This window comes from Phacochoerus africanus, chromosome 13, assembly GCF_016906955.1.
Source record: "Phacochoerus africanus isolate WHEZ1 chromosome 13, ROS_Pafr_v1, whole genome shotgun sequence".
Classification (NCBI taxonomy): Eukaryota; Metazoa; Chordata; class Mammalia; order Artiodactyla; family Suidae; genus Phacochoerus; species Phacochoerus africanus.
The window spans coordinates 23,629,217-23,656,851 of record NC_062556.1 but is presented as its reverse complement, the minus strand read 5'-3'; the positions used below and the strand labels follow the sequence as shown (position 1 = coordinate 23,656,851).

Genomic DNA, 27,635 nt, shown 5'->3' with positions numbered 1-27,635 from the left:
ACATTCAGATGACATAAACTGCCCCAGAAGAGTCAAGAACGACAGGTGAAGACAGACATTTCTCAAACAATTGACTGGTACACCACTAAAAGAAGAGTGAAATCTCTTAGCCTACCTCCAAAAGATATGCCAAATATGTGTCATCGCTTACGCTGTGCCTGACAACTTGTGGTGACCAACAAACAAACAAACACACAAAAAACCCAAAACACCCAATATAAACTTGCAGAATTCATGCAGCATTCCAGCTAATTATTGTTGGGGATCAAAATCACATGTTTCTCATTTATTTAGAACAAGGGGAGGCAGAAGACATATAACGTCTAAGATTTCTTCCCGATCAAAACTTCCCTGAGTCTGTGCATCTCAACCAGATTGAGATCCTCGGAGATGCTCTCCCTCAGACTCGTATTTTTCAGATTGATGGAGGGGTCCATCTCCTAACGAAGCCTCAGGAACAAGGAAGGCGAGCATTACTTCCATAAGTCTTGAAATTAGATGGAGATTCAATGAGCTGGCGAGCTTCAGGTAGGCTCTCCCAGGCCCCGGGGATGTGAGCAAACATAGGATGAGATGGGGAATCAGAGAACTAATACTGTAGCTCGGATCACTCCTGATCAATCATCGTGTCTGTGCTTGTGTTTGGAGAAAATCATTTTATTTTTCTCCTTGCCTTTCTGGAGAGTCGGGGAAGGGAAGACGTGGGGTGATGACAGCGCGTGCGGTTTTACCAAGGAAGCCAGGACACGGCACGGCTGCTTCCCAGGGCCCTTCACCTCTCAAAGCACTTCTTCTTGCCCAAAGCCATCCAGCAGATTGGTTTGGAGGAAATAAATATCACTCAACTAGAAAAGCGACTGTGCCTGCGTCCTGAATATTTCTAAAAGCTGGTGTTTCTGCTGGCATGGGCTAGAAAACACTTTGCTGGATGCCCTGCCTGGGCTGAAGCCCATCGCTCTCTCGTCAGGAGCAAATACAGAAAGTTGTGGGAAGGCTCAGCTGAAGCCCCAGCCAGCCTTGTCTGGATTAACATTTTAAGGTCATAAATGTCTCCAGGGCACCTTTGCCTCCAAAGGGCACATGGTTCCATGCACAGAGCAGGCACTCAAAAGCCTGGGTTGATTTCGCTGACTCTCTCGATGCCACTGAAGGCATCTGAAGGATCTCTGGAGCTATTCCCCTATCACATTGGGAGGTGGGGGGGGGCATTCAAAGGTCATTAGCCTGGAAAGAAGGAAGCTAGAACTGAGTTCTGGACCTTCCACCTACTATGGTGAGCAAATACCATGACTTCTCAACATGGGACAACACATTCCTATTGGTGAAAAAAAAAAGGAGGAGGTTACACAAGATGATTCCGAAGGGCCTCTTCTACGTCTGAAAAGACTTCTTGGTGCCAATCTCCTAAGAACTCACGTCCGCCCACATTAGAACTTGAATTATTCCTTGGATCCTTAATTTAATAGTTAGGCAAATATGATCATATTTGGAAGACGAAGTGGTCTAGAAAGATATTATGGAGAATGAAATGCGGTTAATTCCCTAATTGGAAGCAAAAGAAAGCAATTCAATAAACGTCCAGCATCTGATACTCGTTACTATTCTTGAAGACTTTTGACGTTCCTGAAGGATTGGAAATGGCTGGGTAGTTTTCTGCCCTCAATCTAAATTTTAACACAGATTCTCCTGGGTAATTTTTCAATTACTCTGTACTGTATTTTAACTATTTAAATAATACATTTACAGACTGTAGAAATTTCTGAGAGGCATAAAGAAGAAAAAAAATCACCCATAATCACACCATCTAAAAACAATCACTCTGAATATTCTGACCTATCGCTTACAGATTTTCCCAAACATACACATTGTGAATACACCACACACACAAACACACAACTGGATTCATCTGTATGTTGATTTGTAACTGCTTTTTAAAAATCCCTTACCAGAGTTCCGGTTGCGGCTCAGCGGTAATGAACCCAACCAGTATCCATGAGGCCTCGCTCAGTGGATTAAGGGTCCAGTGTTGCCGTGAGCTATGGTGTAGGTCACAGACCTGGCTTGGATCTGGCGCTGCTGTGGCCGTGGTGTAGGCTGGCAGCTGTAGCTCCGATTCGACCCCTAGCCTGGGAACTTCCATATGGCTCAGGGGCTCCCTAAAAAGACACACACACACATAAATAAAAATCCCCTAGGGGAGTTCCCGTCGTGGCGCAGTGGTTAGCGAATCCGACGAGGAACCATGAGGTTGCGGGTTCAGTCCCTGGCCTTGCTCAGTGGGTTAACGATCCGGTGTTGCCGTGAGCTGTGGTGTAGGTTGCAGACGTGGCTCGGATCCCGCGTTGCTGTGGCTGTGGCATAGGCCGGTGGCTACAGCTGCGATTCGACCCCTAGCCTGGGAACCTCCATATGCCGCGGGAGCAGCCCAAAGAAATAGCAAAAAGACAAAAAAAAAAATCCCCTAGAAATACATAGAGAACTTTCTCTCATGCCATTATACAGTCTTCTAAAGCACAATTTTTTTCAAGGCTGCTTATGCAACTATGATGAATTGACCACTGCCCTGGTGTTAGATACGTACGTGTTGACATGGTAATGCTGACAACTGCAAATCTGGGTCCTGCATCAAAGACCAGTGATCCATGTGCCCCCAGTGGGATGCAGGGGTCTCTGGGACACAGAGGCTCTGGAAGTTATGGTGGGCTCATTAAAGAACCCGCAACAACACCTTGCCTGAAACACCATGATCAATCGACTCTGTTCTGCAATTTCTGCTCCAGAAGTATTTCTCCTTACCTGTTTGCCAAGTGATAAGGAGCCTCAAATCAAATGTTCCTTCTCTACGCCCATCCCAGAAGGTGTCCCACACTGTCCTAAAGCTGGGGAAAAGGGCTGTCGAGTGCTTAGTCCCTGTTTGGTATCAAGGACATGCATCCTAGTAAAAGAAAAGCGTCTCTAATCCATTTAGACATAGGAAAAGTCCACTGTTTATATATTATATATATACATACATATATATATGTATGTATGTGCATATATATATATATATATATATATATATATATATATTTGCTTTTTAGGGCTGCACCTGCTGCATACGGAAGTTCCCAGGTTAGGGGTTGAATTGGAGCCAGCCTCCACCACAGCCACAGCAACGCTGGATCCAAGCTGTCTGTGACCTACACCACAGCTCATGGCAACGCCGGATCCTTAACTCACTGAGCAGGGGCTAGGGATTGAACCCGCCTCCTCATGGGTACGAGTCCGGTTCATTCCCGCTGAGCCATGATGGGAACTCCTAAAATAATTTTTAAATTGCCATAAACGTCAATGTCTCAGGCTTCTAGCCACAAGCATCATAAATGACAGGTGGAATTTTGAAGAAGGGAGAGGAAGTAATTACCGCTCTTCCGTTCACTTCCTTTTTCCATGAGTTAGGTGGCCCTTAACTGCGGATGGCCAACTGGCATTCTACAGGAGGTCTGTCCTCACGTTCTCTATTCCCCCAGCAGCCCTAGCATCTTCGGGTCTCTGAGGAATGAAGCTGATGGGCAACCGTGTTAGGAGTCGAGGTATCGTAACTTTATGTCGCCAAATGGGTCTTGATGAACAGTGCAGCATAAACATCACAGGAGAATTAGGACACTGATGTTCATAAACAGTACATCAGAGCTAAGAAGGTGGTCACAGCACATGTTTTAATACGGCCTGGTATTGATTCTTTTGGCCCATGTCCCACCGGACTGGTGTTACAGTCACACTTTAAGATTTTTAGATGGAGAGGGATGGAAGAAAAATCAATAGACACTATCTTTTCACTACCAACCAGCTACATATCAATAGTTCTCTGCCACACTCACGTTGAAGGGAACCAAAAGATGCTTTGGGGAGGGCGGGCTCGGTTTTCCGGCTTTGATAACCTCAGGTATCCACTCCGGCCACCTCAAAGATCATAGCTTCCAAGTCCGAAAGGGTCCTAGGACTAAGTCCAGGATTCAGAAAACATACACCCGCATTTGCTCTATAATGTCTATACCGTTACCATAGAAAACAAAGCTTTAAAAAACCTCACCTGTTATACAAAAACGTCTGATGATGGAACACAGAAACGTGTAGAATTGTTTCTGAGCTTTAAAAATATATACAAAAATGCTTATACAGTTAGGCTGCGCAGAAGAAAAAGGATTAGAAACCCAAGAGTCCTTTGGAGTGTTATTACTAACCCAGTTTTATATTTTATTATTCTTTTTTCCATTTGCTTTTTTTTTTTTTTTTTTTTTTTAGGGCTGCACCCTCACAATATGGAAGTTCCCAGGCTAGGGGTCAAACCGGAGCTACAGCTACCGGCCTACACCACAGGCACATCAACGCCAAATCCAAGCTGTGTCTGTGACCTACACCACAGCTCACAGCAATGCCAGATCCTTAACCCACTGAGCGAGGCCAGGGATGGAACCTGTGTCCTCGTGGATATGAGTCGGATTCATTACCACTGAGCCACAACGGCAACTCCTCTACTTTATTATTCTTAATCACTGAGTTTTCCAAAATGGACAGGAAGTTTACATATGAAAAACAGATTTCATTTTGAAAGTGTGACCTGCCACTGTACAATGAGCTGATCCACTGAAAGCATATTCTATAAGCACCAACTAGACTCACAGGTAAGCATGACAGATTACGAGGTCAATGCCGAAAAGGATAATCCTTACTCTGGAACCAAACATTCCTACCCACTACTTACAAAATAATGGGAAAAATTAGGAATAGATGCCGCTAAGGAATTCTTTCATTCATTTTGCAAAGAAAAAAAAAAAAAGTTACAAACTTACCCAGGTTGTGTCATCTAAACTCCCTCGAAAACATTCCGATTTTTTCCAGAAGTTGAGCAAACCACACTTAAATTCCAACAACACTGTGTTAATTTTGCTCAAATGCAAGCTGAAAACATATTTTAACATCCTGTCAGAATGAGATACTAAGAGTGTCGATAAAATGACACTAAAATAAATGTAAATTTAGATTGCTGTTACAAGTGGCTGCCTGGCTCTGGGAAGATGTTACGTTGCTATAGTATTTTCCATAGCAACTCTGCATCTTATTACATAAATATTCCCCCCATGTCCTTAGAGCCTGCTAAGAAAACAGGATTAAATCTACTCCCCTACGTAATGATCCTGCATCAAACCTTATCAGCATGAAAAGCCCAGGACACATAATACACTGTCATCTAGATCACGGTGCTCCTGGCAGTGGAAAGGCAGCAGGGCGGCGTGGGCTGTGCACAGACGGCCGGGCTGTGACCTGGTGCTGCCCACGGGCCATTTGTCTATGCCCCTCCCAGGTCGAGGTCTCCGCACTTCTCCCTTTCTGAACATTGGCTGTTAAGCTCCTCACTCTTCTCCTCCACCTGCCAACTGCCCGTCAGCCCAAGAGCCCGTCACCACGTTCCAGGGGCTCATGTCCCCAGGCAAGAAGCCAGGGCTGAACAGAGCCCGAGTCAGCCCTGCAAACGCGACCGTCAGCACGTGGAACCTGTTCAGAGAACCCACCCGGCTCCAAGGCACCTAGCTGGAGCGTGAAATACTGCAGACCCTCGGCCACGGCTCACCTGGGTTTCCTGGAGGTACAGAGCAGCTGAGTGGTTAGAGTATTGGGGAGGGGGAGGAAATCCGTGGTGTCTGAGACACCATGCAATTTCAGCAACACAAATCGATTTGACACAAAACACATGATTACGGAAATTTTGTGCAAATGGGAGAGCAGTATCAGGAACATGGCATTGTCTTGTGCTACGGGGAAATGAGATTATAAGGGGGCTCAGCTTCAAGACAGTTTAGGCTCCAAATGTGAATTTACACAACAGATAAACAAGGTCTGGTGGGGCCGGAGTGCTGCGGATCCAAAGGAGTCCTGTGCCACCAGATGGGTTTAGTAGCATCTGCCTCTTACATTTCAAAGGTCAAGAAATCATTTCTACACTTGCCAGAAACATATCCATTACGGAATGGCAATTGTCACTGCCCACGAATTCAGAAAACTGAAAAATCTACCCCCAACAAACATTTATTTGATTTTCTTTGGCAAGATTAGCAAGATTAAAAAAAAAAAAAGGCAGAAACGGAGAAAAAGTCTTGGCTCCTTGCAAATGAAGCTCTATTTCAAGAGATTAGGAATGAAGCAGGCTACTTGGCCCATGAGAAACTTGATTTCATCATCTTTTAGCCATCTATGATTTTATTTCATTTTTTAAAATCTTTTTAGGGCTGTACCCGCAGCATATGGAGGTTCCCAGGCTAGAGGTCAAATCGGAGCTGCAGCTGCCAGCCTATACCACAGCCATAGCAATGCCAGATCCGAGCCGCATCTGTGAGCTAATGCTGGATCCTTAGTCCACTGAGTGAGGCCAGGGATTGAACCTGTGTCTTCATGGAAACTAGTCGGATTCTTAACCCGCTGAGCCACCATGGGAACTCCAAGCCATCTACGTTTTAATGGATCACATTTCCTTGGTGGCACCTGGGTTTCCCCAGAGACATTCTGTTGTGGTTGGAAATAAAACACTCGTCTTTAACTCGGTTGGTGGCTGGTGGGTACACGTCGCTGTTGTGCTTCTCTCTTGGGTTGTTGTTAGCATGAAGACAGAAGGTCTAAAAATGGCTTGTCCTTCTCACCGCTGATATTCTTGCCTTGGGGATCTGCTGGGCAGGGTGCACAGTCACCGGTGTGGGGCTTCTGATGGCCCCATCTCGCTTTCCACATCTATGCCCAGTTCCGAGTGACTCCAGAAGAAGCCTGCTTAGGTCATGTTCACTGTCTCCAAAACAGAAGCTTCTACCAGCTGTGAGTGATACGGCCCCGCTGGTTGGCCCCGGGCAGTTGGCTACAGGACCCTGGTCTGGAATCCAACAGCCCCTTCTCCCTGTGCCCAGGCTGGTGTTGAGGGCTACCGTGAGCCTCTTCTTAGGCTTGCGCCTAATTGTAATCTCTCTGTTGGCCATATATGTATATATATATTTTTTGTCTTTTTGCCATTTCTAGGGCTGCTCCCACAGCACATGGAGGGTCCCAGGCTAGGGGTTGACTCGGAGCTGCAGCCACAAGCCTACACCAGAGTCACAGCAATGTGGGATCCAAGTCACGTTTGCGACCTACACACAGCTCACGGCAACGCCGGATCCTTAACCCACTGAGCAAGGCCAGGGATCGAACCCACAACCTCATGGTTCCTAGTCAGATTCGTTAACCACTGTGCCACGAAGGAAACTCCTCTGTTGGCCATCTTTTACGTCTTTCAAAAGCACTCCCATAGTGCAAATAATCAGAATCAGAAAAAGGCGGGCAGCCGTGGTGCTCAGAGAGATCAAGGAGATAGCCAGAAAGTCTTATTATTATTGTTTTTTTAACCTAAGGCTTCCAGGTTCATATGAAACTACTCAGACTGACTGACTACTGCCGATCCCAACTATACTTAATAATGCATCCCTAATTTGACTCGGCTGAAAGAGCTGGAAAATCCTTGTTTGGAATTAAAAAAAAAAAAAATCTGTACTGATGTTGCGGTGAGTTTCCATGGAAAATTGACAACCCAGAAAATACGCTTCCTGGTTAAAAAAGTATTGGCTCCTATAAGGAGCTCATAGTTTAAATGAGGTGTAATTAAAATTCAAAAGCATTTGTGCATTATGGGATGGTTGAAGGGTTGGCGATTAAGCAAGGGATGTTTTAGTTTGATTCCTTTAAAAGCTGCGTTCAACATACAATGTCTCCTCACCCAACACTGCACGATACTGGGTAGCGATACTCACTGTGGTTTCTACTGAATAAAGAATGGCTTAACATATATTTGGCATCAGGCACTGCATCGCTATTAACTCAAAATGTCCATTCTTCTCTTCTTCAAAAAGTATTCCACACGCTCTCTTTCTTGTTTTTATTTTTTTTAGGGCCTGCACTCCGTGGTACATGGAAGTTCCCAGGCTAAGGGTCAAGTTGGAACTATAGCTGCCGGCCACAGCCACAGCCGTGTGGAATCCAAGCCACATCTGCAACCTACACCACAGCTCACAGCAACACCGGATTCCCAACCCACTGAGCGAGGCCAGGGATCAAACCCTTGGTCTCATGGATACTAGTTAGGCTCGTTAACTGCTGAGCCATGACTGCGGTGGACTCCCTCTCTCACACTCTTGAGGGCAGGGTAGGCTGTGTCTAACTCTCTCCATGCTCCTTAGGTCCACAGAGCCTTGAGTACAATAAGGTGCCTGACAAATGTTTGTTGACCATTAAAAGGATGCCGAGTTTCAAGTCTCTGGCCCATAGCCTCCTTAGCCTGTGGTCCTGAATTCTGGACATGCAGAAGTTCTGGACATTGGAGAGACATGAGCCATCCTTGTTGGAACATGCTTCTCAAAGCCTGCCATTTCAGTGGAACTAAAGCAAATAGTTCTACCATCTTCCCGTCAACAGATGGGATGGAGGCATCAAAAACAGAGTCTAGAGGAAGGGCCTCATGAAAGTGAAGTCAACAAACTTTTATTGCACACTTACTCGGCGGAAGGCCCAGGCCCAGGTGCTGGGGTGGGGGTGTATGACTGAGATAAGAAGCAGAGGTGGGAGTTCCCATCATAGCTTAGTGGTTAATGAATCTGACTAGGAACCATGTGGTTGCGGGTTCGATCCCTGGCCTTGCTCAGTGGGTTAAGGATCCAGGGTTGCTATGAGGTGTGGTATAGATCACAGACGTGGCTTGGATCCAGCGTTGCTGTGGCTGTGGTGTAGGCCGGCAGCTACAGCTGCGATTCGACCCCTAGCCTGGGAACCTCCATATGCTGTGGGAGCGGCCCAAGAAATGGCAAAAAGACAAAAAAAAAAAAAAAGAAAAGAAGCAGAGATGACAGTCACATGGTCGGAAGGGCTTTGCGTGCCTTGACTCACTAACTCGCACAATCCTGACACTCGATTAGTGTGCCACGTGACGCCTTCCCATCTAAGCTAGACTTCCTCTTCTTCCTCCTTTTTTTCTTTCTCTCTTTCATTCCTGCCCCTCTCCCACTGCCAACTGTTGGGGGGGGGGTGGAGGGAGGAAGAGGAGGAGGAAGGGCGAGGAAAATGAGAGAGAGAAAGAAGGATAAGAGAGCGAAGGAGAGAAAGAGGACTAGATCTGGTCTGAAGAGTTTGGCTTGAGTCCAGCAGGAGGCAGGCTGTGCAATAATACATCTGAATTTTTATCAAAAATTATCTTTGCAGGCTTTGGAGCAGGATGCCCATCTTCTAGAAGGGGCGCTGCAATACATCTGTCTTGATTTTCAAACATATTAAGTGAAACACATTTTCATCTTTATCAGCATCTCAGTTTGGCACCAGCAAACTCCTTTTTCCCTCTTAGGATGCACCTGCTGAGCCCAGAGTGATGGGGAGTGACGGGGGTCCTAGGGAAACTCTGGCCAAAGACACACTGGAAATTGCTACGCGTGGCGAATGGCAGGAGAACAATGACGTATTCTTCCTAATCAGAAAAGCAGAGACGCCCTGAAAAACGGTGCCTGACCCCAAGATATACCCGTCTTCACATAATAAACCCTGCCTTTCCTAAAAACCAAAGTTAATTCTCTCCATCTCCCTGTCGGAAATAAAACCTGCCCAGGTTCGTTTTTGTTCTAGGAGGGAGACGGAGGGCAGGGCAGGTGGGAGGACCCCAGGAGGGTAACCCCTGAGATTTCCAAGAATTCCTGGGTCAGCTGCTGCCCAAAAGGCCTGAGGCAAAAACCTCACTCTGGGCAGAAAAGGAAGGCAGCGGGGTGGGGGTGGGGGGGTTTCCCTTAAAGGATGGAGATTTTTTTCTTCTATTTTGGGTCTTTTTCCTCCCTCATTTTTAAAAAGGTTTTATTGAATTAGAGTTGATTTACAATGCTGTGAAAATTCCTGCTGTGCAGCAAAGGGATTCAGTTATACATGTACACATCATATTCATTCTTAGATTCTCTCCCCATAGAGACGATCACATAGCTCAGACGGTTGGGGCGAGTTCCCTGTGCTATACGGGAGGCCCCTGTATGGTCACAACCATTCCATACACAACAGCATCCATATGCCAGTCCCCAACCCCCAGGCCATCGGGTCTGGCAATTTCCTGTCCATGCAGTAGAACACTTCAGCCCGAGAGGCCTGCTCGGAGGTGACTCACACATGCGATTTTGCACCTGCAAACCAGTGGCCTGTCATCGAAGGAGATGCCCCTGAAAGGTGAGGTTCCCCCAGGTGCTGCCTTTCAGCAGTTCACGGGGATCTTGGCTGAGGCTTGGTCAAAACACCAGATGAAGACGTCTCTCCCTCCCCTTTTATTTTTTACGGCTGCACCTGCTGCCTATGGAAGCTCCCAGGCCAGGGGTCCAATCGGAGCCACGGCCACAGCCACAGCCAAGCCAGACATGAGCTGCATCTGAGACCTACGCTGCAGCTTGCAGCAATGCTGGATCCTTAACCTATTGAATGAGGCCAGGGATTGAACCTGCATCCTCATGGATGGTGGTCAGGTTCTTAACCTGCTGAGCCACCATGGGAACTCCCAGGCAGAGATTCTTGCTGTCAGGCTGCCTCCCAACTAGGCATGGCCGCACAGACAACAACCAGCGAGCTGCCCTGTGGCAGGATCTTGAGGGCCCAGGGCAGTAGGAAAGATGAGCTGCTCTCCTTTCCCTCTTATCAGTCCTGTGCGTCCCTCATAAACCACATGCCACGTTCTCTGGTCCACCTTATTTGGAAAAGCACAAAAAGGACTTGCAACTCCTCGGGGCCTGGCGTCTGAACCCCAGGCCTTTCTGTCCTCCAAATGCCTCGGGTGCAACACGCACTGTGTCGGCGTTCATTAATTCTGCTGACCTAGGAACGAGCCTGGAGAAAGTTCTCCAAGTGGGGGTCCTGCTTCAGGCTCTTCTCAGAGGCCTGGGCAGAAAAGCCACAGAGGTCTGGGAAGAGGGCTCTTTAGGAAACTTCCAGGGAGGTCCCCACTGAGAGAACGGGCCCTCGGTGTCCCTGTGGATCCTCCAGAAACAGAGATCAGGGGCCGGTCCTGCAGGTGTCTGCCAGCTGCCGTGATCTATACGATTCCCTCGGCAGGCGTGTTATTATTCTTGAGTCTGTGTTATTCTGAGCCATTCTTATTCTTATCCCAAGGAGGCTATGAGATGATACATATCTCTTACTTGGGATATTGTCAGGTTGGTTGAAAAGAAACGTCACCTCCCCCTCCCCCGCAAAAAAAAAAAAAAAGTAAGGGAAAAAAAGCACTAGAGATTCAAATGAGAATTTCTATGGAGTCAGTTCTTTTCCTCTACACCTACCTCATCAGGATGGTAAAGATCCAGGTTTTGCGGAAACTTGCCCCTCATCTAGAAACTTCAAAGATGATGAAAGCTTTTTTTGCGAGGAAAAAATATGTATTTATGTATGTATTGGAAGACCTCATGGAAGTTAAGGGAAAAAGCACACCCCAAACTCACTCTCCCCTCTTTTGCCCTAGGAAGGTTTGCAGAATAGTAAGGCTGCGAGGAAAGTGGCTTCCTCAAAGAAGCAAATCCAAACCCAATAACCGAGCCGTCCTGAGAAACCTGAGAGCAGCTTAATAAGGGACCTCTACTGACACCTAAACGCTAGGTTCATTTTTCAGACAAAGGATGCACGGCTTCAGAAAATAGTGGCATAATGCCTGCTCTTACGCTGAGCTTCTAAAAGCTTTAAATGAATGGCATGTGAGGATGAAAGGGAAATTTTCTAAGGCAGTGGTTCTCAAACTTCAGCCTGCATTGGCATTTCCGGCAGGGCTTTAAATCAGAGTGCTGCCCCCCCACACACACTCCCAGGGCTTTTGATTCAGTTGGTCTTGAGCAGGGACCTGAGAATTTACATTTCAAATAAGTTCCTAGGTGATGAACTTCCCAGACTGATGTTGCTGGGATGGGGACCATGCTATGAAGAACCATGGATCGAAGGAAATTCAATTCCCCTCTGCGTACGTCTAGATGCCCGAGCTTTCTCTCGGGCTCATCTCATGCTTCTGGCATTCTCTTCGGAAGCCCTGGAGAGAAGGAGAATTCTGAATGCTCTGATGGGCTCTGATGACCGTTTTGGACTTTGAGAAGTCCACTTTGGAATCTTGATTTTGGCTTCTACCAACAGATTAGCAAAGATCCTCTGATTGGTTTCTACCAACAAATTCGAGCCTCTGTCCCTGGTCACAAGCATCTTTCTGTTAAAACGGGAGAGGTGTGTTTTATTCACTGGCATGTAGGTGATACATCAAATCTATGATATATTCCTCTTTTTTTTTTTTTTTTTGGCAACAGCGGCAACTGTGAGCTGTCCCCAGGCCCTTTAGGCAAAACACTCTTCCCTGCAGACAAGCCACATCCCTCGGTGTCTCCTATGTCTGAGCAAGCAATTCTCATGCCTGCTGTTACAATACCAAGGGAATTATAAGCAATTTGAGAAGGGAGTTTTAAATCAGCATCGCAGATTAGGCAGAGCACATAAAGCAAGGTTCTATGCGTCTCTCCTTTTTATAACTCAAGGATTGATGCCCGTTTCTTAGTACGAAATGGGGCCATCCCTTTGATTACAGGTTAGGAGCTAGAATTTATGGGAAGAAAGTCTTAATTCTCCGGCACAATGCTTCAGAGGCTAGAAAGCGTCTTTAGGTTAAACATTTCCCACGTAAGGAGTACACTGACGGGAGCCAGATTTTATCTGTATTTCAGCATCAGGGGTGGCTGCCAGGCTCTGGAAAAGGATTTTTATGGCCAGAGGCAAATACCCCTGAAAAAAAATGCCTAACAGCCCAAGACCTACGTAGAGAGAAACACCTGGAGCAGTGTAAATCCTTACGTTCCTAAGATGGGGTTTCAAGTTCTATTAATAAAAGGCAGAGTCACTCAAAGAGAGACGTGGAGCATAACTCAAATAAAAGTGAGTGATGTGGCCGTTTCCCACTCCGCATGCTCCCGCTAAGATGAGGACGATCGTTCACGGTACCTCCCAGGGCGGGGGCAGTTCTCAGCGTTACCTGATTCATCGACTCTCATTTTTTTAGTCGGGCTGTCACAATTCTCATCATCCGACATCTCCATCTCTTCTTCACGGCGGATGCCCATTAGCTGCTCACTCTGAGCGTTCCGGAGCTCCTGGAAGCAGAGGACGCATGGGCGTCAGGGTCAGGGAGGCGCGACACCCCTTTCCCAGTGATCCCTTGGTGTATCGTGACTGACACTGGAATGCCCAGGCTCTGAGGTCTCCACCTCCCACACGGTGCCCTGCCTCATCTCGGAAGAGGTTCTAGGGGTCCAGGGAGGGTGGAGAGACCAGGTGCGTAACTTGGGATAAGTCCCTGCCCATCCAGGATGAGTCAAGAGCTCTTCAGCAACTGCTTTAGACTCTTGAGTCTTAATTTCTGCATCTGTAAAAACAGGGACACGGACATCCACCCAGCACGGCTGTTGTGAGGGTTTTTGCGGAATGCCTCTGACCAGGGCTGGAGCGAGGAGGCTCAGAGCTGCGGCTTCGGGATGTGGGCGAGAGACTTGGTCTACCACTGACCCACGGTGTCCCTTTACAGATGTTTCTTCCCCTCCCTTAGCGTCAATTCACCCACTGAGAGACTGTGCCGCTAAGAGTTCTGAGTATAAAAAAAAGCTAATGCATGTGAGATAGTCAGCATCATGGAGGAGACTTGGTTCATCAGGTGGAAAATGCTGACTGGCTCTTATTGGTCATGCAAAAGAGTGTCCTTGCATGTGATGTGTGTATGTGCCTACATGTGATCTCACACACACACACGCTTCAGATATCCAAATGGTGAGATTCAAATGGTGTTGGAGGACAAAATAAAACCAGATGCCTTTGTTCTTGGTGTTTCATATTCTCACGGTGGGGAGGGAGTGGGGGTGGTGACTGTTTGGGTTGTAATGGCTGTTTCAGCATTTGTGGAAGACCTTAGGGTCCTATCTCTCTCAGTTTCTTAGAAGAGTGACAGTGATCAAAGCATTTAATTTCTTTGAGCCTTTGTCTGCTCACACATACATAGGGACTATGAGGAATACAAGACTGTTTCAATGCAAGAGGAGATGTGAAAACTCCCTGTAAAAAGTAAAAAAATTACATGCTAACATTTTACTGCTGTGCCCCGAAATCAGGGCACTATAATTGTTTCTGTGAAATAAGTATATCCTTTCTGATCAGGCTGCGTATTCTATATTGTGAATCCCTATCCATTCTGTTCTCTTAATGCTCTGTTCTCAAAAAAAAAAAAAAACCCTCAAAACAGGAGATGGGCTGCATTCTTGTTTTTCTCCCCATTTCAAAGGAAGTCTCTAAACAAAAGTCAAATAGGTACAATGATCTCACTTTCCAATAAATAAACCCATGGATAACAAGAAAACTACATCGTAACGCCTCATGTGCTAATGGTACTGGCTTTCAGCACAGTTTGAAGTGTCCATTCGATGGATGGATGGGTCTAGATTATTCTGTTACAGGTTCTCTCGATTCCCTTCTCTCCTTAGTGTGCAGATTTTAACCACAGCGTGATGGAAAGGGAATTATGTGTCACCAACCACATTTGCATGGTTAGCTCTGAACCCCGGGAACCATCAGTGCAGAGACAAAGACAGGGAAAGGGGGAGGCAGACGGCAAGGTCTCTGGGACTGAGACACAGGGCAGTGGTGACAGGCACCAGCATGAGAGGCAGCACCTGCTCACTGGACCACACCGCCTCATAGAAAAAGGTCCTTGTTCTGCCTTAAATAGCACCCTTGGGTCCGGGAGGTGGATGTCACCCATGATGAGCGGGGCAGTTTTTAGACTGGGGACAACCCAATTCCCGAAGACGTGGCCTGAAAATACTCAAAACAATGAAATGTCAGGTGGAAAGAATAAATGAGGCTGAAACAGGGCCTGTTGCTTAGTCCCTTCCATGAATGATACTGTCACACGGTAGCTGTTCTCATGGGGAAGGGTGGTGGAAAGGAAAAAAAAAATTGGAGGCGGGGGGAATCGGAGGGTGTTGCCACAGGGTCCCTCTGGTTCAGCCGTAAATCACTAGTACACGCTGATACATCTGCAAAGGTGTTGCAGATAATTAACAGATGCTGTTCCCGGCAACGTGGCAAAATCAAGCCAATTATCGAGCTTATATGCAACTGAGAAATCATCCGCAACGTTAAATTGCCAACTGGTATTTAATCAATTAAGCGACATGTAAGAGAGAAAATCAAAGGTAATTTAGAATTCTATCTCCTCGTGTATCAAAAGAGGCGATGGGCGTGGCGGGGAGAGGAGGGGCAAAAAGACCCTTTGCAGGGTCATCTTTTTGGACTGTGCTCCTGGCTATGTCTTGGTAGGGAGCAAAGCCAGCAGGCTTCTTTGGGACAAAGCTGGAAGCCTTCCTGTGTCCCGTGTCTGCGTCCTGCTGGGCAAAGGGGAGGACCACTCTGCACTGCACGGGGAGGCAGGGCTGTGGGAGAGGGATCGGCTAAGGCAGGAAGCGTGCCTCAGGTCAGTAACTGACTATTGCCAACCGCCTTGGCACAATCGGGTTTGTCGAGAATCAGGCCACCTGCCCCTTCTCTGAACATGACTGTTAATCATGTCTGGCTGCATGCGAAGGAAAGACACTAAAGCAATTCATAGGCAGATTGTTTTCCAAACGGAGTCGCCGTGTATGGATTCCAATGTGTGTTTCAGAACCCTGCACGTGTCATGTCTCAGCATGGGATTGCTCAGGACTCTTTCCATGGAAAATCAACCTCGACACACGGGTCTCCAGTCAGTGTGTGGGAGAGGTCAGGGCGAGCACCCTTGGTTTTTCTGGCCCCTGAAAAAATGAAAGAGAAACCCCACCTCCTCCTTATTCACCATCCCATGCGGAGGAACAGAATTGCGTCAGTCACCGACCACCTTCTCGGAATCGGTGCACAAAACTAAAAAATGCCCTTCTTGGTTATAAACTGCACGAGCGTTTGAAGTGTCCCATTACTGTGAAGTCACTCAGTATTCCCCATAATAGCAGTGATAATAAAGACGTCATTTGGTATGCATGTGGATGCTACGTCGAGTGCCATTGGTATGCGCCTGCAATTTAGCATTAGTTAATGAGCACTTAAAATGCTACCCAAGTGATTGATATCCCAGGACTCTGTGGTTCCTCAAATTCTACATAAAACACTTCTTTTACACGTGGGAGCCCAGCATGGTTAAATAAATAAACCTTACCTTCTAGGAGTTTGGGATTTGGAAAGAGGGGATTATCATTTAGAGAACTTATAATCTTAACATGCTAGAGATGGAGAGGCATCCAAATGGAAAACATTCTCTCATTTAAAAAAAAAAAAAGAAGAAGAGGAGGAAGCAAACAGAGACAGTATACTTACTGTTAAATTACAGGTTCAAAGCGTACACTACACTGCGGAGTTAAAAATAACAGCTGGACGACCAATGCCTAATGACAGTCTGGTCCTTCTAAGGTGGCAGTGAAGGTCAAGTTCTGAACGCTTGCCTTGGGGGAGGTACTCACACTTCACGCGTGCATTGATGCAGAAGGGTGGATGGGGCTAGCCCGGACACTCACTTCCCTGAGGGTACGTGCTCCAGGGAGAGGTCTGATGCGACCTCCTGGCTAGCACAGGGGATGAAGACACTGCCTAGGATGAGAAGCCATGGATGAAAGGCATACTTGCCATTTCTAGCCAAAGGCCGAACCTGTCCCCAGCTCGTGGGAGAGCACTGAAAAAAACTCGGTGTTGAATCTAAAAACCAGTTTTCTAGTTTACATTAACCCCCCCCTTTTTTTTTTGGTCTTTTAGGGCCACACCCATGGCATATGGAGGTTCCCAGGCTAGGGGTCTAATTGGAGCTGTAGCCGCCGGCCTACACCATAGCAACTCGGGATCCAAGCTGCATCTGTGACCTACACCACAGCTCACCGCAACACTGGATCCTTAACCCTCAGCGAGGTGAGGGATCGAACCCACATCTTCATGGATGCTAGTCGGGTTTGCTAACTGCTGAGCCATGATGGGAACACCTGTGTTTTTTTTTGTTGTTGTTGAAAATGATTAGGCAACGTGGTTTATTTCTGAGCTCTTCACTCTGAATGGGAGGGATTCTCACCTCCCTTCGCAGGGGAAAAAAGCACTCTGTCCGCTAGGCAGTCGGTCAGCCGCTTTTCTGGATAAGGAACAAATCTGAGCTGGACTGGGGGCTGACAAGGGGACAGGAGAATGGCAGGGGACTGACCGCTGCAACAAAAACCATCGTGGCTGCGGCCACACTTAATCCCTGCCAATCCAGCTGTGTGATGATGGTTAAAAAGTAATAATAAAATCACCAACCTCAGAATGCTTTCGCCAAATGTCTATGTTCTTGCGCTGAGCTTTCGAGAAATGGTCCCAAGCTTTTTGTCTGGTAGAAGCGTTGAAAACGGCCACAATCTGCTCAACTTTGGTGAACAAGGAAGTCAAACAAGACAAGTAATTTATGTTGTGATCACTATAGGGAAGCAAAGCAAAGACACTAGGAGTCTATGGATGATGTCACAGCAGAAACAACATCATCAATATCCATCCAATTTGTGCCTTTTTGTACTTACATGTTAGCAAGGCTGGGGAGGTCGCCCTTCAAGTCTGTCTCCATAACTTTAGGTTACAATAAATTCTAAATATGCCTGGGAAGAGTTCATGGCTGTCTGCCTCCAAGCATTCTTTAGCTCTTATTTGGAAATATGATTTGGTACCTCTATATACTTAGATCTATAGCTATACGGGCACCAACTGGCACACAGATATAGATATAGAGATCAAGTAATGCCTGGGTTGGGGGCTTAGGAGTGAAGCCGAGGTGGAGTGGCCGAAGGAGGAAGAGCCAGACATGCATCTTTTTCGCATCTGGTCTGCTTCTCAAGGACCCAACGGCACCCCTTTGAGGACACGGCCATGGCCAAGTTCCATGTTGGGGGAATGAGTTGCTGTATCACACCTCCCCTCAATCTCAAGGCCATTTTAATTTATCTGTGTATTTTTGTCTTTTAGGGCCACACCCGCAGCATATGGAGCTTCCCAGGCTAGGGGTCCAATCGGAGCTGTAGCTGCTGGCGTACGCGACAGCCACAGCAACACCAGATCCTTACCCCACTGAGTGAGGCCAGGGATCAAACCTGTGTCCTCATGGATGCTAGTCAGATGCGTTTCCTCTGAGCTGCCATGGGAACTCTTCAAGGCCATTTTTACTCCGGAGTCCCCTTTTCGCCCCCTCTTGCACCCAATGGAGCCAGCCCTCCAGCCCTCTGGCAGCAAACAGGAGCCATCGCCTCCACTTCCAGACAGACCCAGGCTCCCCCAACCAGCAGCATTGGCAGGCAGACCTTATTTCAACACCATGTGGTACCCTCCGTAGTCCATCAGGGCCACATACCGTTCTGTGACTCCATTTTTACTTCCAGAAGGCTCCCCTCCCTCTGGCTCCCCGCCCCCTTGAAGTTCTAACTCCATCACTCTGACTTCATTTAGTGCTCTGGGGAGGGGGGCGCCTTCCAGGCAAGGTGAGATTTCGGTGATCAAGGCTGAAGGGTTGTGAACAAAGCTCTAAGGAGAAGGGGGTGGGCTCTTCGTGAGGGATGTTAGAGGTGGGGCCAAGCAACTGCAGATTCAGTCTTGCTTAAATGGTTATTGATCTCGTAAGCACGGGATTAAGGAAATTACAGCTCTGAATGAACCATATGATTAAACCTGAACTTCTAAATATTTAGTTAGGAAGGCACCGTTAAAATGAGCTTCTTAGGGATGCTAACACTCTACTTAACATAAATCTTTCTTAAGTGATTCCCAAGGCTCTATTAGAAAAAAGGACATCAAAGCTCTTGCAAATCTTCCAGGTGCCCAAAGAATGTCAGAGAGTAACGGAATCATCCCCACAGAAGAGCAACACCTGGTGCCACAACTTCAAAAAATGAGCACACAAAAGAAAAAAGTGCATGACAGATGAGAGGAAGAAAGCGGTTTCCTTTGCTTACTACATGGTGAATTTCTTCCAGGCCCAATAAGCAACTATTTCATCTAGGGCTCATCTTCACAGGGGCTTTTATATTTATTGTTTTTCTTGTTTTGTTTTGTCTTTTTAGGACCGTGCCTTTGGCATATGGACGCTCCCAGGCTAGGGGTCGAATCAGAGCTACAGCCGCCAGCCTCCGCCACAGCCAGAGCCACGCCAGATCCGAGCCACGTCTGTGACCCACACCACAGCTCACGGCAATGCCAGATCCTCAACCCACTGAGTGAGTACAGGGATCGAACCCGCGTCCTCGTGAATCCTAGTCAGGTTCTAAACCTACTGAGGCACAATGGGAACTCTTGTTTATTGTTCTCTACCTCAAGAGATCCTACCTCCAAATCTCCTTATTTATCCAACTTGATCATCAGGCCATCTGATGAATTTGCTGCACTCACTTTTAAAAGGAGGGCTTGTCATTAGCGAAGCTCACAATCCTCTTGAATGCACCCTCTCCTGTCTGGCCTGGAGGACACAAAGCTGTCAGAGGAGTCCTGCTGAGCTGCTCCAAGGGCTGGCTTTCACTGGCCACCCACCTTCAGGGCTCTGCTCGGCTGGACCAAAGCGTGGCTGGCAGAGGAGACCTGGTCACCTCGCCCCCACCCCGCTTGGGCTTCCTGTTGTTTTACCTGCAGGAAGACTGGGGTCAATGGGTTCAAGCTGCCTGCTGCACGGGCAACGCAGAGCCGCCAGCCCAAAACACAGTGTGGACTCTGCCCTCTGAGGGGACTGGCGGGGGTGGTGATCCTGGGATTGTTAACGAGGGAGGGGTCCCACTGCTTTTCATGGCCGAGCTCTTTGATCAGCATCACTTCGAAGAGTAAGAACTCTAGTGTTTTGATACCAGGCCCGAGGGGAAAAAAAAAAAAAAAAAGGGGCAGGGAGGGTTGAGGCTGAGTATTTGGATGGTAACAGTCAAAATTCTGCCATCAAACAAGGAAGGCTGTTAATAAAGGGGATACATGGGAAGAGGAAATTATGTGGCCCCTTAAGTGTGTGTGTGGAGTGAGAGGAAGGTAAGAGAGACTAGGAATGCACATGGAGGGGTCTGGAAGGGAGGGAACTTAGAAGAAAGACTCTGTGCAGCCTCGAGGGTAAAAACAGATATATTCACACCTACTGAAACCATATCCTCTTGCAAATATTCTGTCTGAGGTGAAATACCTCTGTTATTTAGCACGTCATTACCACATCGCAGGACGTAACTTCATTCATTCATTCCACAGACCTCTGAGACCCTACTGGTTCGCAGCACTTGACTGACTGCTGAAAACATGATGAAGACCAAGCCCATGCCCTGGGCGAGATCTTAGTCTCCAGGAAGGAAACAAAGGCAAGCAGATCCCCTTCCCATGTACAAGAGGTATGGAGGACAGCAATGGGAGCAGGTGATGAAGTCAGTGGGTTGGAATCATGGAACACGGCCAAAGAAGGCAACATTCGCCAGGTCTTAAGTGACGCATCAAAGCTTGCCCAGCAGAGAAGGTAGGGGTGGCAGGTTCAAAGGCTGGCTGGAGTTGAGAATGAAGTCTGTGGGCAAGGAGCTGATGGGGGTGGAGCTAAAGCTGGGTGGGGATGAGTCAGGAAGGACCGTGTGTGCTAAGCCAGACTGTGAGTTGGTACTGTAGGCTAGAGGTGTCCCATGCAAGTAGGATTTGTTCAAGACGATACAGGCTTGAATTAAGACAGAGCACTGGAGTGGAGGGAGGAGCAAGGAGTCACTGGGTGGGGCAAGTTGACTTGTTACGAGGGAAGAAAGAGGTGACTCAAGCTTGAGAAGTACAACAGAGACCAGGGCACGAGTATAGGAGTTCCCACCATGGTATGGTGGGTTAAGAATCTGATGGCAGCGGCTCAGGTCACTGCAGAGGCATGGGTTCGGTGCCTGGCCCAGTGCAGTGGGTCAAAGAATCCAATGCTATCACTTCCGTGGCGTAGGCTGCAGCTGGGACTCAGACTCGATCTCTGTCCTGGGAACTTCCATGTGCCATGGGTGTGGCCATAAGAAAAAAAAAAAAAAACCAAAACAAAGAGGATGAGAGGACAGGTGGAGGTCTGAGAAAGAAGATAAAGTATTTGCTGATGGACAGACTGAATCTGAGATGTGTGATGGTCATCTAGATGGAGCCGAAATGCCTATCGGAAGTTCAGAAATTCAGAGATCTATCTTGAATTTTCTGGGTCATTCTCAAATCATGTAGTTGCATTCTTTTCAACTGTAGAATTCACTGAAAGCAAAACTAAATATGATTCTTTGTATACCTCTTTTCTCATTAAGTTTTATACTCCCACCCCAACACACATATTAACAAATTAAACCAAAGATCGAAACTTGAGAACCCTGTAACTCAGATTGGGTTTAAAAACTACTTGCACTGTGTTTCCAAAGCCAGGTTGACTGCTCTTCTTTCTATGAAGACTGCCCCTCAACCAGCCACGTGTCTTGCAAAGGAAAGTTCCTGGGCACACAAAAGGATTCGGAAGAGTGCCTGGGTCAGTACAAATTCATCACCATTAGGGAAAAACTACCTCCAAGGGTATGCATCCAATGTGATGCAAAGATAGCATATTTTTAAAAATCATACATCAGGGTGACTGCCAGGATTGAGGTCCCAGGGAAAGAGCATGCCCTCTTCATGGTTTCCAGCAGGAAAGACCAAAGAGCAAATGTGAATTCCGTCACCACTCACCACTTCTCCAGCAGAATCCACAGTACTTGTTCCAGGCACCGCGCAACAACGGCTAGTTACCAACTCAATGGGCTCTTTGACACTAAACAAGATGGCACCAGCCTTTGTTCAAAACGGGAGCATGCAGAAGTTGTGCTGTGAGCAAAAGAGGTTCAGATTGACCCCCACGGAGTCTTTACAACCCTGTGGGTCTATAAAGTGGTAGCTGGAAGGCCCCACCCAAGCCTACAGCAGTTATATACTTCAACCTGTTGGAAGCACTATCAACAGAAATACAAATTCTCCATGAGAGAATTTGTAATTATTCTTCACACTTCGCAAATTCTACCCTTCCCCACACCCAATTCTATGTGTCTAGGTTTGCCTAAATTAGGTTACTCGAAAACAAAGGAAAAAAGAAAAGTGACTGATTTTTCAAAAGTATGCTTGACTGTCCCTTTCAGATGTCATTACAGAGTCCCTGGAACATATCCAGCAGGTGTCATGAACACCAAGGGAGGAGAAATGGAGCTTTGAGGAAACTGTGAGTCGCTTTTTGCAGAGGCAAACCTCTTGCTAAAAGATAACCTGAGGGAGTTCCCAATCGTGGGGCAGTGGTTAATGAACCCAACTAGGAACCATGAGGTTGCGGGTTCAATCCCTGGCCTTGCTCAGTGGGTTAAGGATCTGGTGTTGCCATGAGCTGGGGTGTAGGTTGCAGATGCGGCTTGGATCCTGAGTTGCTGTGGCTGCAGTTAGACCCCTAGCCTGGGAACCTCCATATGCCACGGGCCCAGCCCTAGAAAAGACAAAGACAAAAAAAAAAAACCTGAAGATCTACTAAAATTTTTGAAGTTTATTTTAGCAAAAATGGATTCTCATTGGGCAGCACCAAACCGGAAGCAGTTACCAGTGCTCCAGAGATAGGAGCTGGGGAGAGACTTCTAGAGAAAAGGCAGAGGCAATGCAAAGAGATTATGCATTGGCTCCAGTGTCAAGCCTCGCTGGTTATTTGTGATTACTTGTCCGTGACCTTCAATGCCCTAACCTTGAGGCACTTACGGGTTTAGGTTCTGGTTGGCTTCCCTAGGCCACCACCACCTTGGAGCCTCATCAGTCTCATGGCCTCAGTGTTTGGGTGGTCAATTAACTGAACCCCCTACTAGTGATGATTCATTCTCTTATACACACAACAGGTGCATATGAGAATTGCAAAAAAATCCTAAGGCTAAAAAATTTAACCCTTTGTTTTGGAACGTCTCTTGCACTTCAAACTGCTGGGACATCTGCTGACTTCAGAAGAGATGTCTTAGGAGTTTCTGTTGTGGCTCTGCAGTAACCAACCTGCCTAGTATCCATGAGGATGCAGGTTTGACCCCTGGCCTCGCTCAGTGGGTTAAGGATCCGGTGATGCCGTGAGCTGTGGTGTAGGTTGAAGACAAGGCTCAGATCTGCGTTGCTGTGGCTGTGGTATAGGCCGGCGGCTACAGCTCTAATTTGACCCCTAGCCTGGGAACCTTCACATGCTGCGGGTATGGTCCTTAAAAAAAAAACAAAAAAAAAAACACAAAAATCCGAACAAATGTCTTACACAAAAGAGAACTTTATAAATTATCTTGAGAAGGGCTTGTCTCCAGGCTTCTCAGAAAAGACGAGCTCAGAACAGGACATTCACTGACTCAGGAACAGACCACACTTAAAAGAGCTCTCTCTCTGGGAAGAAGCCTGACACCGAGCATAATACCTCAGACTTTGGGGCTGTGCGAGGCTCTGGTTTTTGAGCTCTGGGCAGAAAAGCATTGAAAGCACTGAGAGAGGCAGTTCCTGTCATGGCTCAGTGGTAACAAACCTGACTAGTATCCATAAGGACACAGGTTTGACCCCTGGCCTCGCTCAGTGGGTTCAGGATCCGGCGTTGCTGTTGCCGTGAGCTGTGGTGTAGGTCGCAGACGCGGCCTGGATCTCCAGTTGCTGTGGCTGTGGTGTAGACTGGCAGCTGTAGCTCCGATTGGTCCCCTAGCCTGGGAACTTCCATATGCTGAGGGTTCCGCCCTAAAAAGACCAAAAAAAAAAAAAAAAAAGAAGAAGAAGAAAGAAAAAAGAAAGCATTGAGAGACAAAGGTCAGGCCAGGCTCCTCCAAAGGATACAGGCTCAGACCTTCTCCCCTGTCCTCCTAAGTGCCTGTCTCAGAGGCCTAGCACCCTGTTTTTTTGTTTTTTGTCTTTTGTCTTTATAGGGTCACACCCGCAGCATATGGAGGTTCCCAGGCTAGGGGTCCAATTGGAGCTGTAGCCGCTGGCCTACACCACAGCCACTGCCACGCCGGATCCCAGCTGCGTCTGTGACCTACACCACAGCTCACGGCAACACCAGACCCTTAACCCGCTGAGCAAGGCCAGGGATCAAACCCGCCACCTCATGGTTCCTAGTCGGATTCGTTTCCTCTGCATCACGATAGGAACTCCCCGCCCCCTGTGTCTTTTGTTCCAGCCCAGCATCTGTGAAAGAACCTTCAATCTACTTAGTGTCCCAAATATCTGGAGAACCTGATTAAGTCCTTATAGGCAGTAGGCCCGCCTACATAGAGCATCTCAAACAAATCTTCCAAGCTTAATTTTTGTTGTCATTGTTATCTGGGCTCACAATAGAGCCTTAACTCTGAAGGGTTCAGAGGAAATTTCATTTTCCTTTAAGGGATAACATTTTTCCCCCCAAATCCCCTGTGAATAGCTCCTGAGAGATTTCCAAAGGCATGCAACAAATGAAATAGTTGCATCCCCCCCCCAACCCTAGCCAGTTAGTGTTATTTTTAAAAAACACTTAAAGCTCGGGTGGGACGGATGAGCCTTGGCCCTGGATTGAAGGATTATTGCAGAGCAGGGAGTAAGTGGTTTGGGTCCTTAGGATGCCCAGATCAAGCCAGAGGGAGGGGTAGTTAGTGTTGAACAGGACAGAGGAAGCTGCCAAAGCGATTCCCAGAGAGCCTTCTGGGCCCTCACTCGGGTTCTGGGTCCTGAGCTCAGGAGCCTGCCAGTCAGTCTGGCGGGCAGCCCAGGACACAGAATTAACTCGGTCCAACCTTCCTTAATGTATGTTACAGAGGCATGGACTGGAATTTCAAGTCGAGGAGGAAAAAGGACATGCCGGGGTTTTGTCTCGAGATGAGGAAAAAGAGCCAGGCGTCATGACACCAAGAATCCATCACAGCCCTGTGAAACCTGAAGCCAAAATGCAAATGGCAGACTCTGGGGTCCCCACCTTCCTGGCTGGAGGAGGCCAGAAATCTGGTTCTTTGGGGGAATGGAATGGGGCTAGAAGAAAAAAAACAAGCTGTTCAAATTAGAAAAAAAAGAAACAAGGTGCTTTTACCAAATTTTTTTATATTAAAGTATAGTTGATTTACAACGTTCTGCCAATTTCTTCCATACAGCAAAGTGAACCAGTCAGTCTGGCAGTTATATATATATTCCTTTTCTCATATTCTCTCCCATCATGTTCTGTCCCAAGAGACTGGAGAGAGTTCCCTGTGCTGTGCAGTAGGACCTCAGTGCGTATCCATTCTAAACGGAATTGTTTACATCTACCAACCCCAAACTCTCTGTTCCTACTTGTAGCAAATTTTTAAGCAAGCAGGAAAGGGTGACATTGTCCAGGGAAATGGGAGGATATTGGGCAGACAGTGACTTTTTGAAGCTTTGTATAAATCCCGGTACGTTTCAGAGAACCACAGATCCTCTTCTTAATGCATCTATTCAAATAGGCTGGCAAGTTATGGAACAAAAATCCATAAGTCTATCATAATTTTAATGGTTCCTTACAATATAGAGCACTTATTAGGCTTTTAAAAATCCAATACATCCCTGTGTCTAGATTATCCTGATTGATGAAATAAAAATAATGTATGTATATAAGAAAAAAGGAATCAAATGAAAAGTCAAAAGTCTGCCTTCCCTTCCTGACCAGGGCCCAGGGTCTCTCTTCAAAGGCAACCACGATTAATAGCTTATGCATCCAGAGAAAAAGTTACAAATAAAATACACATGGTGTATATTTTTCTCCGTGCAATCTTTTTGTGCCTACATAAAGGCGGTAAGACGACATACACCGTGCTGTATCTTGCTCTTTTTTACTTAGTTTATCTTAACCACCTAATCTTATGTATATTACTAATAAGGCTGCATTGAACAGCCTCAGACCTATCTTCTGACACTTTTTTTATATAAGATCATTATAAGACATTTTTTTTTGGGGGGGGGTCTTTTTTTAGGGTTGCACCCATGACATATGGAGGTTCCAGGCCAGGGGTTGAACCAGAGCTGCACCTGCCGGCCTACACCACAGCCACAGCAACGCCAGATCGGAGCCTCATGTCTGGCCTGCACCACAGATGACGGCAAAGCTGGATCCTTAACCCACTGAGAGAGACCAGGGATTGAACTCGTGTCCTTACGGACACTAGTCGAGTTCATTACCACTGAGCCACAATGGGAAATCCTATAAGAAATGCTCAACAGTGCAAAAAAATAGTTAAGAATACCTGCAGTTTTAATTTGTTTTTGTTTGTTTTTGCTTTTAGGGATCCCCGGCACATGGTAGTTTCCAGGCTAGGGATCGAATCAAGAGCTACAGCTGCTGCTCTATGCCACAGCCACAGCCACGCCAGACCCGAGCTGCATCTGCAAAATACATCGAGGCTCGAGGCAATGCTGGATCCTTAACCCACTGATCAAAGCCAGGGATTGAACCTGTGTCCTCATGCATATAAGTCCAGGTCATTACCACTGAGCCTCAATGGGAACTCTTAAGCAGAATGTTCTGATGCAAAGAAGCCAAATATTTGAGGCTGTGATGGGGCAAGGAGCTGCACCAAGCCCTCTCCAAAAGTCTGCTGAGGCATCTGAAGCACAGCGAAGCAGCAACCTAGGGTCTGGGAAAAAAGCTCCTGCCCATTTGCCCACCAGACTGCAACTGACACCTCTCAGCACCACTTTAATCTAAAATCCATTCCACCCTAATTCTGTTTATCCCTGTTGTTGAAGCATAAGCCTCAGCAGAGGAAGCTTGAGGTGGGGCCGAGGAAGTGCTTTTAGGGGTCTGGGAATCACACTCGGCTGGGGGCTGCCCAAGGGAAGGCAGGGGTTCAGGCAGCCCACAGTGCTGAGGTCGCGGCTTCCCCACCAATCAGCTGTATGGTCTAGAGAAACCTCCGCTTGTCGGAAACCCAAGTTCAAGGCGGGTGGACACGTAAATCCGGAATATCCTTTCTACCCCTGGGATCCCATGGCACCAGGGGGTCAGTGAACTTTCTGCAGGGAAACTGACAACAAATACTTTTGGCTTTGCAGGGCACACAAGCACCTGCTAGAGCAGGGCGGGGGCGGGAGGCTGTGTCTACACACCTTGGCAGTCCTTCTCCTTCAATGGACATCCTCGCAAGCTGTCTGTGGCTACTTTTCATGATTCACCCTGGACAGTGATCTTTAGCTGGGGCACAAAGACGAGGCTGCACTTCTTTTTCAGTTGCACAGAGTCAAGAATGCCTCATCTCTGCCTTCAAGGAACTTTCCTGGTATCTCACTTTTCCTCTGATCTAATTTGAAAGCGTGCTGGCTTTAAAAACTTTTTTGTGAAGGATTTTTTTTTAAAGTGTGGATGCACTCCAAAGTAACTCAGAGACTGCTTCCTCAGAGCGCCCCCTCCCCCTCATGCTAGGCAGTGGCTTCTTTCCCAGTTCTTACCAACTGGGCTCAGATTAAGGTGGCAAGGTTCTTTTTTTTTTTTTTTTTGGCTTTTTAGGGCCGCACCCGTGGAAGTTCCCAGGAATCCAAGCCTCCTCTGTGACCTACACCATAGCTCACGGCAATGCCGGATC

General features: G+C 47.2%; 1 protein-coding gene across 5 annotated transcripts in view; it reads right to left on the bottom strand.

Annotated features, from left to right (window-relative positions):
- Positions 1-27,635, bottom strand: part of ENOX1 (ecto-NOX disulfide-thiol exchanger 1) — a 659,885-nt gene that overhangs the window by 125,945 nt on the left and 506,305 nt on the right. For all 5 annotated transcript variants that reach the window (XM_047756005.1, XM_047756008.1, XM_047756006.1 and 2 more), the window contains 2 exons: positions 17,383-17,489; positions 13,061-13,178 (listed from right to left, as the gene is read on the bottom strand). In XM_047756005.1, the coding sequence (XP_047611961.1) occupies positions 13,061-13,178; positions 17,383-17,489 (225 nt within the window). The remainder of the gene's footprint in view (positions 1-13,060; positions 13,179-17,382; positions 17,490-27,635) is intronic.